General features: G+C 45.1%; 1 protein-coding gene across 10 annotated transcripts in view; it reads right to left on the bottom strand.

Moving 5' to 3' along the window:
• The window catches only part of PJA2 (praja ring finger ubiquitin ligase 2), a 74,749-nt gene that overhangs the window by 30,093 nt on the left and 32,274 nt on the right, over positions 1–12,382 (bottom strand). For all 10 annotated transcript variants that reach the window (XM_075932036.2, XM_075932038.2, XM_075932035.2 and 7 more), the window contains one exon: positions 7,278–7,463. In XM_075932036.2, the coding sequence (XP_075788151.2) occupies positions 7,278–7,463 (186 nt within the window). The remainder of the gene's footprint in view (positions 1–7,277; positions 7,464–12,382) is intronic.

Raw genomic sequence — 12,382 nt, 5'->3', positions numbered from 1 at the left:
TGAGCAGGAGGTGCATGACAGGTGGAGTTACTTAAGAAGCTAATAAGAATTATCATTTGCCAACTGTTATCACAACTGGCCTCTAAAGCCTTGCTTAGTGTAGAGAAGTAGACACTTTCTTCATACAAATTAGTCCAACTGATCACTTCATGTAACACAAATATATACACACCTTCAGCTTGATTTTAGAAGGTCAAATTATAAGTGAAGTTGAGTTAAAAAGGTGAAAAACTGAATTTTTTTTGGCTTAGTCTAGAGCAAAGGTGGGGACCCTCAGGCCTGGGGGCCAGATGCAGGCCCTGGCTTACCTGGATCTAGCTTCCAAGGCTAAGGGCTCCCCCTCCAGTATTGGGGAGCCTGTGTTTGTGCACTAGTCTACTAGCGTAGGTCCCTCCTAGGCTCTATTGTGCTAGGGGGATGTGAGGAATATTTTTCTCCTTCTCAGCTGGGGGCCATGCCAGTGAGAGTTTGCTTTGGTTTTTTTTTTTTTTGCCTCTCAATTGTGCGGGGCACCCTGACTAATTTTTCTGAGAGTCAGTGGCCCCCGACCCATAAAAGGTGCCCTCCCCCCCGGTCTAGAGAGTGATTAAACCCTTTCTCACTTTTAAAAAAGAACTATACGTTTTCAATTAATTTTTCTCTCAAAGGGACACCAAGATTAAATTTGATAAATTCCTAGATCCATAACTGTGGACAAAAGCAAAATGAATAGAGCAGCATCACGTAAATTACTGTTCTTTCAAGATAAATAAGATAGTCTTCTGAGCGTTTAAAGAAATTAATTTTCAAGTGTTTGTGTTTGGTTCTACTGGAATACTTATTTTGCCAGACAAGGGTCAAGTTCTGTAATTGTCAATTATGAGCATTTTAAAGTATTTCTGCAATGGAAGATAAGGGTCATGGGCATCCAGGAGCCATCATCAGACATTCCAATATTGCCATGCTGGGCTTAATACTAGTACCTGAATATAAGAGAACAGGCACCAACAAAATCCCTGAAATGTCACTTGCCTATAGTCTCCTCCTCCATCCTGAGAACTAACTCCCCCATATGCTACCTTAATGATGGCACTGTTAGAACTTACAAAAAAACAAAACAAGTTGTGCCATGAGGAAATGGTCAGCTCTGTCCAGGATAATAATCCGTGATCTTATCTTCCCCATTCTCTCCTTTCTGTTACATTCACAGTTATCTTGGCTTCTTGTCGCAATCTGGTAATCCCTTTTAACAAGGGAGAAAACACTGCTCAGCTACCCTCCCTATCAAAAGGGTGGTGAAGCGGAATCTGTGTCTGACAGGAGTAGAGATAGAGAAGGTATACAGGAAGTCCCTGAGTTACGCGGATCCGACTTATGTCGGATCCGCAGTTACAAGCGGGGTTTGCTCCGCATCTCCCTGGTCTGCTGGAAACCAGCCGACTAGGGAGACGGGGAGCAAAGCCGCAGAGCACGCGGGCAGCCCAGACGCGCCGCGGCTGTCCCGCTGCCGGCGTCCTCAGAGGCTTTGCTCCCCGTCTCCCTGGTCTGCTGGTCTCCAGCAGACTAGGGAGACGCGGAGCAAAGCTGCGGAGGACCCGGGCGGTGGGACCGCGGTGCGTCTCGGTCCGCCGCCTGCGTCTCCTTGGTCTGCTGGGGGGGGGGGGCGCTGCTAGTACGCCCCTCCCCCCTCCCCCAGCAGACCAGGCTTTTCTCCGGACGCCTGTGGTAGAGCAGCTGGGGCGCTGCCAGTTGGTCCCGCAGCGCTGCTCTGGGCGCTACTGGACCAACCCGGCAGCACCCCAGCTGCTCTGCCCCAGGCGTCCTGATTCAGCCGCTGACGGTCAGTTTCAGCATCGGCTGAATCAGGAAGCCTGGGGCAGAGCAGCACCCCAGCTGCTCTGCCCCAGGCGTCCCCAAGTCAGCCGCTGCTGAAACTGACCAGTGCTGACTACAGGAAGCCCGAGGCAGAGTTGCTCTGCCCCGGGCTTCCTGGAATCAGCCGCTGATCAGTTTCAGCAGCAGCTGACTTGGGGACGCCTGGGGTTCTTAAGTTGAATCTGTATGTAAGAAATGGCGTCCAGATTCAGCCTGTTTAAACTGATCAGAGGCTGAACTCTGCCTCGGGCTTCCTGTGGTCAGCCACTGGTCAGTTTCAGCAGCGGCTGAATCTGGACACCAGTTCCGACTTACATACAGATTCAACTTAAGAACAAACCTACAGTCCCTATCTTGTACGTAACCTGGGGACTGCCTGTTCTGGGTAAATAAAAGCCACAGCTCTGCTCACCATATACTACACTTCAAATAGGCTGTTCCACTGCAGTGAAAACCATGGGATAACCATGTTTGTAGCAGAAGACAGCGAGCAATTCATATTTGAATTCATGCATTTGGTAGGCTACAGCACTCTCTAAACTCCGTGCAGAGGTTAAAGCAGTGGTCCCCAACGCGGTGCCCGCGGGTGCCATGGCGCCCACTGGGGCATTTACATGCACCCGCCAAGTGCTTGGGGCTGCCTCCCCCCCCAGGCATGCGGCACATGCGTGGTGCAGGTCCCGGGCGTGCCGCGCATGTGCGGCACTGGTCCCAGGCGCATGGATGGCCCCGGCCCCGGGAGAGCAGCGCATTGGCAGCCCCAGCCCCTGGGCACGCAGCAAATGGGCGTTCCTGCGCATAGGGAGCACCGGCCCTGGGTGCGTGGCACATGGGTGGCTCTGCACACGGTGCATGGGGACCACCGGCCCTGGGCACGCGGCAAATCTGCAGCTTTGCTCCTGGATGCGCGGCTTTGGGGGGCGCTGGCCCCAGGCGCACAGCGAATATGCGGCCCCGCGCCAGGACGTGCAGCGCACGGGGCCGCCACCCCCGGGCACACGAGTGGCCCCGCCCCGGGGTGCCTGGCAGCTCCAAAAGGTTGGGCCCACTGGGCTACAGTTTAACATTCTCACAAAGCTATTAGTGCCCATGGAGATGTCTGGCAGAAGGGAAGAGGGCAGAAGAGAAATGGGTCCCTTGATTATTGCTTCAGTTTCTTACTCTCTTTCCCCCTTATTAGTATATTTTGCAAATGCTGTTCCCCAGTGCTACAGCATTTGGAATACAGGCAGTCCCCAGGTTACGTACAAGATAGGGACTGTAGGTTTGTTCTTAAGTTGAATCTGTATGTAAGTCGGGACTGGCGTCCAGATTCAGCCGCTGCTGAAACTGACCGCCAGTTCTGACTTACATACAGATTCAACTTAAGAACCCCAAGTTAGCTGCTGCTGAAACTGATCAGCAGCTGATTCCAGGAAGCCCGGGGCAGAGCAACTGTGCCTCGGGCTTCCTGTAGTCAGCACTGGTCAGTTTCAGCAACGGCTGACTTGGGGACGTCTGGGGCAGAGCAGCTGGGGTGCTGCTGGGTTGCTCCAGTAGCACCACTCCTCGGCGCTACTGGACCAACCCATCAGCACCCCAGCTGCTCTGCCCCAGGAGTCCTGATTCAGCCGCTACTGAAACTGACCAGCAGCGGCTGAATCAGGACGCCTGGGGCAGAGCAGCTGGGGTGCTGCCGGGTTGGTCCAGTAGTGCTCTGCCCCAGGGTCCACAACAAAAGCCTGGCCTGCTGGGGGGAGGGGAGCACACTAGCTGCGCCCCCCCCCGCAGACCAGGGACACAGGGAGCAAAGCGGCAGCGGGGGGGGGTGCCTCGCCTCTGAGGCTTTGCTCTGGCGCGGGACCGCTTTGCTCGCGGTGTCCCTGGTCTGCTGGGGACGGTCCCCAGCAGACCAGGGGCACCGCGAGCAAACCCGCAGCCGCGGCGGGGTCCCCTGCGGGTTTGCTCGTGGTGCCCCTGGTCTGCTGGGGACCGTCTCCAGCAGACCAGGGGCACCGTGAGCAAACCCGCCGGGGCTGTGGCTTTGCTCCCGATGCCCCTGGTCTGCTGGAGACGGTCCCCAGCAGACCAGGGGCACCGGGCGCAGCTTTTCTCGCCCCGGAGGTCGAGGTGGCTGACCGCTGCCTGTGAGCTCCGGGGCGAGAAAGCCCCGTTCGTAAGTGCGGATCCGACATAAGTCGGATCCGCGTAAGTCGGGGACTGCCTGTATACAGGAGTGTAATCCTGCCCTCTGCTATCATTCAATTGCTGCTCACAGACCTAGATGGAATTCCATTCTAGGGGCAGCAGGTGCACTCTCTCCCATTGCAATTAGGGGATTAGAGGGGCCCTTCAAATTTTTAAATTGTGTTCAATCTCATGGCTTTTTTTTTTTTTTTTTAAATAGCAGCCATACTGGCCCTGACCTACTTTGAGTGTGCTGCATGCGTATCAGGAAATTATCAAGGGTAACTGCCCTTTTAAATCTGTACTATATGTTGTTCTTAGAAAATATGACCTTCACTTCTGACACACACTGCAGAAGTCACAGCTACTTGGCTATGCAATGCAAAACAGCATGATTTCTAAAGAGAATGCAAAATTCTCTTTCAACTGTTCACAGTTTAGTCAGGAAAAAGATACAAGCACTTAAGTCTATATTTTTATTCCTATTTATAAAAAAATTCAACATATGAAGAGGATCTATCACACTAAATCTCAGCAGTTGTTTGTAACAGGTTATTTACCTCTCTTCTGATGCTAGTTAAGCAACATTTTTATTCATTCACAAGAGAAAGCAGAGGCCCTGTAGAGACCACCAGCACCGGTTAGACTAGGAGTATCGTGTGGCTGTTGAGCACAACACTATGGAACATGATAAGCCATAGGCACTACTTTGATGAAAAGCAAAATTCAGATGTTCAATTTACCATGTCAGAGCGTGTGCAGTATGCTGGCCACAAACCATATTTTGCAACAAATCGATGGCACTCTAGTGCTTGTCAGAAAAAAAGCTATTTTAAAAACATTAGGTATATTCAGATAATTCTATTTTATATAACAAATACAGAAAATACTCTAAGGAATACAAAATAATAATTAAATCAGAGTTTATTGATGATACCCTCCTCAAGAACACATTTTAATGGCTTTTATAAGACTAGTTCTTTTATTCAGTAAGGTAACTGAATGCACACTACAGTAAATGTCTTGGATAAAACAATCTAGTTTTACTTTAATCCATTTCCTTAGGCATCATCAATGACCTCTCTACTCTTGTCCTGAATGCTTACTAATCTTCCAACTCTGACAGACAGCACAACTAAATGAAAGCCCATGCCATATTGGGAAAATACAAAATCAGTCACTCATGAGATATTTGTGTTTTAATTATAAAAAAAAATCCCCTCTCCTTCTGCCCCAGCCCAGGCCATGAATAACAACCCCTAAGAGAAAAATCACAGTTTTGTTGAAGAGATTGTACATTATAGACTTCTTTTTAAGCTAAATATCCACCTGAGGGTACACTGTCCTTTCAACTTTCAAATCACATACTTTCAACACATTTCGTTTTTGCTTAATAGAAAAAATTCTGCAACAACATTCAAAATAATGTAACTAAGTAGTATTAAAATTGATTTATGTTCCTAATCTGATACAATAATTTGCTATTTGTTTCTTCTTTCTGACTTTAGAGCCTTTATTAGTACCAAATATCCCTTTATTGTCTACATTCCGCTCTGCTCTAATCTCTCCAGGCTGTTACTGTTCTTCAAGTCTTGCAATTTATTTTTTTGTCCTACTTGATGAAATTTGAACACAGCTGAGTTTGCACTGGAAAAAAACCCACAACAAATTAATATGCAGATTCTTGCACAACAACCTGGACACAGAGTCATACAAGAGATCTCACACAGGAACGAAACAGACTACAATGCCTGAAGACTTTTTCAGACACACACAAAACTTTCCAAGATACAGAATTACCTCTTACTTCAATTGCACATGCTTAACCATTGTGACAGAAGAAGCTCTGTAGATCAATTTAGCAACTGCTGACTTAGAAAATTATTCACCACCACTATATTATTGTCACTAATATATTAGTAGTATGTAAGGTGTACCATTTTTTTTCAAGTATCAAAATCAACATTTTCAAACATCAGTGACTATATTTGGTCATCTGTATTCTTATTTAGGCACCTAAATGAGACAGGTCTGATTTTTTTTATTGTTTGAAATGTTGAACATTTCTAATCCTCAGAGTCTGTGGAATAAGGCTTTTCTGACTTGGATGCCTAAAATAGATATAAGTAATAAAATTTAGGTACTCATGATCAAAATTCTTGACACAAACAGGCTAAAAAGAGTCATGGAAAGCCACATACTTTCATCCTCAAAATATATACTGAATAACAGCGTTCCTTCTCATTTTTCCCATCCATGTGCAGAATGAATTTTATGTGCAACATATCAAGCTTATGTGCGGATGTGGATCACCAATATATACACTAAAACTAGATATATTTTTTTAAAATTTACCATAGGTATATGCAGGACAGGTTAGGCATTTAGAACTTACAACTCAAAGAATTACATTTACACATCACAGAGAAATAATTATGAAATGCACAGAGCAATAAAAAAAACCTAACATATTTTGAAAAATCATGAAGAAGCAACAATAGTAATAAAAGTATGTGCTGGAAGGGTAGTGTGCGTGTGTGTGTGAGAGAGAGAGACCCAGACAAATGTTTTGCTCCTTTAAGTACACTCCCCCATTTTAAGCATTCTGCCTTTTCATTTAGATCAGCACTCACAAACTCTCTAGCCAATTAAGAAACAATACTGACTGGCTCAAGTTTTATCTGGTTCTCAGTTGGAAGTCTTCCCATTTTGCTTTGAAGAAAAGTTATCATGGCCATCAATACATAAGACTGAATAAACAAAACTGATAATGGCAAATTCCATGACAGGAGGAAGAGCAGCCAGGTAAAGAGACTAATCGGAAAGAAAAATCAGGGAAGTGGATTTGGAGGAGAAAATATCTGAAAATAGTAAATACATAGTAAAGAACGAGTGCTCATTACAATGAATTTGGACAAAGATGATACAAAATCCAATCTGTTTAGTCAATTAAGTCTCTGTTGTTGCTTGTGTAATCAGTGTTCCCCCCCTCCCTCCATAGAATAGTATTACTATGGCTGCCATTCAGAAATCAACAATTACCAACAGTGGGTCTACATGAAACACCAGAGCTGTTTCTTGTTCTAAATATAGGTAAATACTACATTCTGATATAACCATAGTAATTGCTGGTAAATTAAGGTTTATTAAAAATGGCAACAATTATATACACTGTTGGTACACATATTAGTTCTCACACACTGGTAGAAATCACTTTCTGAAATTTAAAAAAAAAAAAAAAAAAAAAAAAAGCTTACCCGCCTTGGAAACAGAATTCTGTGTTTTCCTCTTCCAGGCCACTGCTGTTGCTCTGCACTTCAGGTTCACGTTCCTCTCTACCAGGCAGAGTTTCCCAGCTTTCATCGCTGGAGGATTGGTCTTTTTCTGTAGCAGCAAAATAGGAGGGCAAAGATGCAGACCACTCCCCATCACTGCATTCAGAACTGCAATTTGAGACAAGCCAATGTTGTGTTTAAAGCTTTAACAGCCTCAAAATAAATAAAGCCAAAAGTTAAAATCCATTATTTGCTATTTCACTATAAGGAGAGAGAATGGTTTCTAAATGCAAACAATATTTCTGAAATATATTAATTGTGTACCATTTCATGTATCTTGCCATCATGAATAGAAGATGATGCTTCTTTGTAAAAAGGAGGGTTTATTTATGTTGGTGTAACAATATGATTTTTAAAAACGATGTCTGTATTATCTGGCACAATTTTTAATTTTCCCCTCCTCCATCCATGTTTGCAGAGTCTATTACGGGGTGGGCAATAATTTTTTACCAAGGGCCACTTCCGAAATTTTTGAAGTGGTCACAGGCCACTCCGGAAGGGGCAGGGCCTCAGACAGAAGGGGCGGGGCCAAGACATTTCCCTGCTTCCCCACCTGCAGACCATGATTGGTGTGGTGGCGAGGCAGTGAGTGAAGTCTTTGCCCTGCCCCCACTTTTCCCAGAGGTTCCCCCTAGGCATCCATGCCCCTGGCAGTGGGAGAAGACTTTGTGCCCTCCGCCTTCTGCCCCCAGGCCAATCAGGACTTGGGGCGTAGGGGCGGGGAGCACGCAAAGTCTCCTCCCACCCTGCCAGGAGCATGTGGCACTTCTAAGCACCGTGCATTCCTTGCAGGATGGGGGCAGGGCGGAGGAAACTTCATGTGCTTCTCCCTGATCAACTGGCTTACCGGGCTGAATCTGGCCCACAGAGACCCTTCTGCCCACCCCGGTCTATTACATACCTTCAAAATATTCATATTACATACCTTCCAGAAGGCTATATAACATGACATATTGTCTTCTTCCCACCCTCAGAACTTATTTGGTGAAATGGAAAATTAATTTTCCTTCTAATATTACATACATTTACTAACAGAATTTACTGAAGAACATGTTTAACCAAATAGCAGTACATTGGACGCTACACATGATAAACGTGAGCTAAGGGGAAAATGTTGCAGAATGCGTACATTTATATATCTCCTCTCCTCCCAAAGAGAGAGACATCAACAGTTTTCCAGGCTCTCATCATTTGTAGTGAAACTATAAAGATAAATAATAGCTATCCAGTAAGTGTCCAGTAAAGTCAGATGTCCCTCAGGAGTAGCCATAAATACTCCCAATTGTCCATATGATGAGTTATTTCCCAAAGGAAATAGTTCCATAAAGTGGGAATGTCAATTCAAGCTGTCTTTAAGAGTCACTAATAAAAAAGCAATCAAATTCAATATGACTCCATTTGAGAAAGAAATCTGAGATATCCATAATAGAATGCTAATGTAAACACAAGTTACATTAAAAACAAATATATGAATTTATGATGAGTAACATCAACTAATCTATTCCCAAGCTTCCACAGTCAGTTATCTATTTCCATCTTTTCACTGCATAATATAATGTATCCTTTTTGAATTTGTAGCATATAGTCCAATTCCACAGGCAACCCAAAGCTTAACAGTTGAGTGAAAAAGTTAAAATTTTTACCTGCAGAACATAATAGAACGTAATAGAATAAATATTTTACCATATTTAGGGACAACTTGAGCCTGACACTCTTACCAATGAAGCCTGCAGTAGCCTCATCAATATAGTTATCCTGCAGCTGCAGGCAGCCTGATTTGGGATGCCACCTGATTGGCTGGAGGAGCCAGCAAGCTGGTTCTTGAGACAGCAATAGCTGCAGGCTAGCTCCTCAACATCCACCAACATCCACCATACCTGTTCCTATATTACCTTGTTCCTGCTACTCCTGTCTGGCTCCCAGTCTTGCCTATGTCCTTCCCTGCCTCACTCCAATTCCTGACCTTCAGCTTGACAATGGCTTTGACTTATGACCATTGCCTTCGGTATGCCCCTGTGGGCTAGTATCCAGTTCCTACTCTCTGGTTTGACACTTAGCTTTGACTTCTACACCTGGTTCTGGCTTGACCCATGGCTCTGGTGTCTATTCAATGGCTTTAATGGGAAAATGTCAACATGAAACAAAATTGCAATCCCATCTGAAAAGTTTGAATCCACTAGTGTTACAAGCACAAAATATCACAGCAAAACCATTTAAATATTTGACACCATAGCAAACAGAAACATGTGGCCTTCCCAAGCCCTATGAAAGGGTGCTCATCAGTAACAGCAACAGCAGAACTGAGACCAAAGGAGGAAACAGTAAGCTGTATTTGTTATTTAACCCACCTGTGCTTACTACTTAAATGGTACATTTATTACCACTATCACTAAGACAACATTTACATGTATGTGGTCTATATACTTTTCCCTCCTTACCATTTTACAGCAAAGAGACAGATTGCATCTTAAGAACACATGCTTAAGGTACATAAATGGAGTTCCTCCCCACATCTACAGTAGTAGCATGGTGCTTGAAAAAGGATATTCAACAATGTAACCTTCAAAATAAAATACAACTATTAACTCTACAATAAGAGTGGTTTGAGATGCTGTAGTCAGTGCAGATCCCATTCTAGCGTCATACACACCTGGATTTTTTTGCCTCCTTGTGATCTCATATTAGAGCATAAAGAGTGGGCTGGTCATAGCCCTCCCTCAATGCCCATGCAATTTAAAGCCTGTATAGCAGAGGACTCAGGAAAAACTGGGTTGAGAGTGGGTCAGGGAATGGACACTGAATACATCATCTCAAAGAACCTCACAGTTACTACAGGTGGGACATCCCTGGTCCAGCACCCTTAGGAACTGAGTGTCCCAAGCTACAGAGTTTGCCAGACCAGGGGAGGTCAAGGCTCCCCATCTTGGCTATCAGCCCTGCTCCCCACCACCGGCCCCACTGATCCATCCCTGCCAGGGCTTCGCTTCTACCTGTATCTGGGGCTCTGCTCCCCAATGCTGAGAGCGCCAGTCTGAGCTGGTCTCCCAGCCCCGCTGCCTCCGTCCGTGCTGGGACTATGCTCCATGCTGCCAGCCCCATTTCGCTCACCACCACACTGGCCCACTGCCGCCGGGACTATGCTTCCCACCAGCAGCCCAGCCCCTGAATCTGGCCAACTGGACCCGTGAGTCCCAGATTTTAGAAGTTTAAACTACATAGGAAAAAAATTCAGCGTACTACATCTGTTAGTCTATAAGGTGCCACAGGTCTCCTTGTTGCTTTTGCAGATCCAGACTAACACGGCTACCCCTCTGATACTGTATTCTTGAGTGTTCATTAGTGTGCATACTCCCCAGATAACGATAATCAGGATTTCGGCTCTATCAAACAGATTCAAGTATTGCTATTTTAAAATTGGCATCTGTCTTGGCAGTCATGTAGTTATATCAAGTGCACAATGTTTCACAAAAGTCTCTAGGGTTGCTCAGCATGGCTGGCTGACAAATTTCTGAGATCATCATATTTCTAAAAGAGCCCAGAGACATTTCCTGTGCCCTGATAGATGGTGCTTTGATATTTGGAGGAAGAGGGTTGCTGGTCAACTTGTAGCAGACAGAAACATATTATAAAATCCACCCACAGATTCTGAGACAAAGGCAGCTTGACCTTTTAATGCACTATATTTGGCCAACACAAAGAGGTGTGAAGAAAATGAGGGGGGTACTCTTAGGTCCTGTTGATGAATAAAGCAGGGCCTTAAGAAGCTCCATACTTTGGAAGTGTCTTTCTCCTGGCATTAAGCACAGCCTTTGGTAGCATACTGACAAGATAACATACTAGTTTGGGTGGAATTCTGAAAGCCATTTTAAGGCTTAGCATGTGGTCTCATCACCACTTCACCCATGTGAAAGAATGGCAGAATGAGAACTTGCAGCTCACAGAGTCTCCATGCAGATGTGATAGCTCTGAAGACAGCAGTCCTAATATTGGAGATGATAGAGTAAACATTTCACTAATGGTTCAAATGAGTTATAAGAGAACATTAAGCTTCCACATGGAAACACAGTCTCAAACTAGATGTCAGATATGGAGAAAGTTCCTGAAGAATCTTGACATCACAGAGTGTGAAAGACCAAGTGTTTTTGTATTGCAGTGTGGCTGTCCGATATTGCTGCCAGGTAGACTTTAAGGGACCTGAAGGTTACTCCTCCTTGATTCAGAAGCAATACTGTAGTCAAGTATTTTGGCTACAAGGGACTCAACTGGGTTCATTCTGTACTGCCCATATGGAAAATCTTTACTTTGAAGAACATATCTTCTTGGTGGAGGGTTTCTGAATCTATAGAACTCTCTCCTGGATCTACAATGACCAGTTTTCAGTCTGGCTCTCAGATGCAATGGCTGTTGGTCCAGGTACAATATTTAACTCTCTTTCTGCCAGACTATTTCTGGACAGATGGGAAGGGATTGGGGAAGGGGGTTGGCAGGTCAGTTGATGGAGATGTGGAAATACAACCACACAGACAAACTAGTATCATGATGATCATAGCTCTGCCTTATCTGGTTTTAGATAACAATCCTAGCGATTGGTGGAAAGGCATAAGTCCTTATGCTTGGTACTATACACCATGTTGAAAAGGTCTACAATGCAAGTTTCCACTGGTAGAATAACAATTCCAGGATCTTTACTAAAATAAGACACACTTCACTTCTCTACAGAGGAAAAAGGACTGTAGGCTGTCTAGAATCCTACCTGCCACATGAGGCCACAACAGTTGTATCCCTAACTCACCCAGTAATATCGTCAATCTATCCAACTACACACTCAGCCCGGCAGAAGAGTCTGTCCTATCTCGGGGACTCTCTTTTTGCTCCACCACCCCCACAACATGACACAGTTCTGCAGTGACCTAGAAGCAACATTTTAATGGCTGACCTGGAACAATGCTTCCTCAGCTCTTGTCCACTAATGCCCTTTCTCTACCTACGCTATATTGATGACATCTTCATCATCTGGACCCATGGGA

This window comes from Pelodiscus sinensis, chromosome 6 (genome assembly GCF_052426305.1).
Source record: "Pelodiscus sinensis isolate ZL-2025 chromosome 6, ASM5242630v1, whole genome shotgun sequence".
Classification (NCBI taxonomy): Eukaryota; Metazoa; Chordata; order Testudines; family Trionychidae; genus Pelodiscus; species Pelodiscus sinensis.
This window is presented reverse-complemented; position numbering and strand designations above follow the sequence as displayed.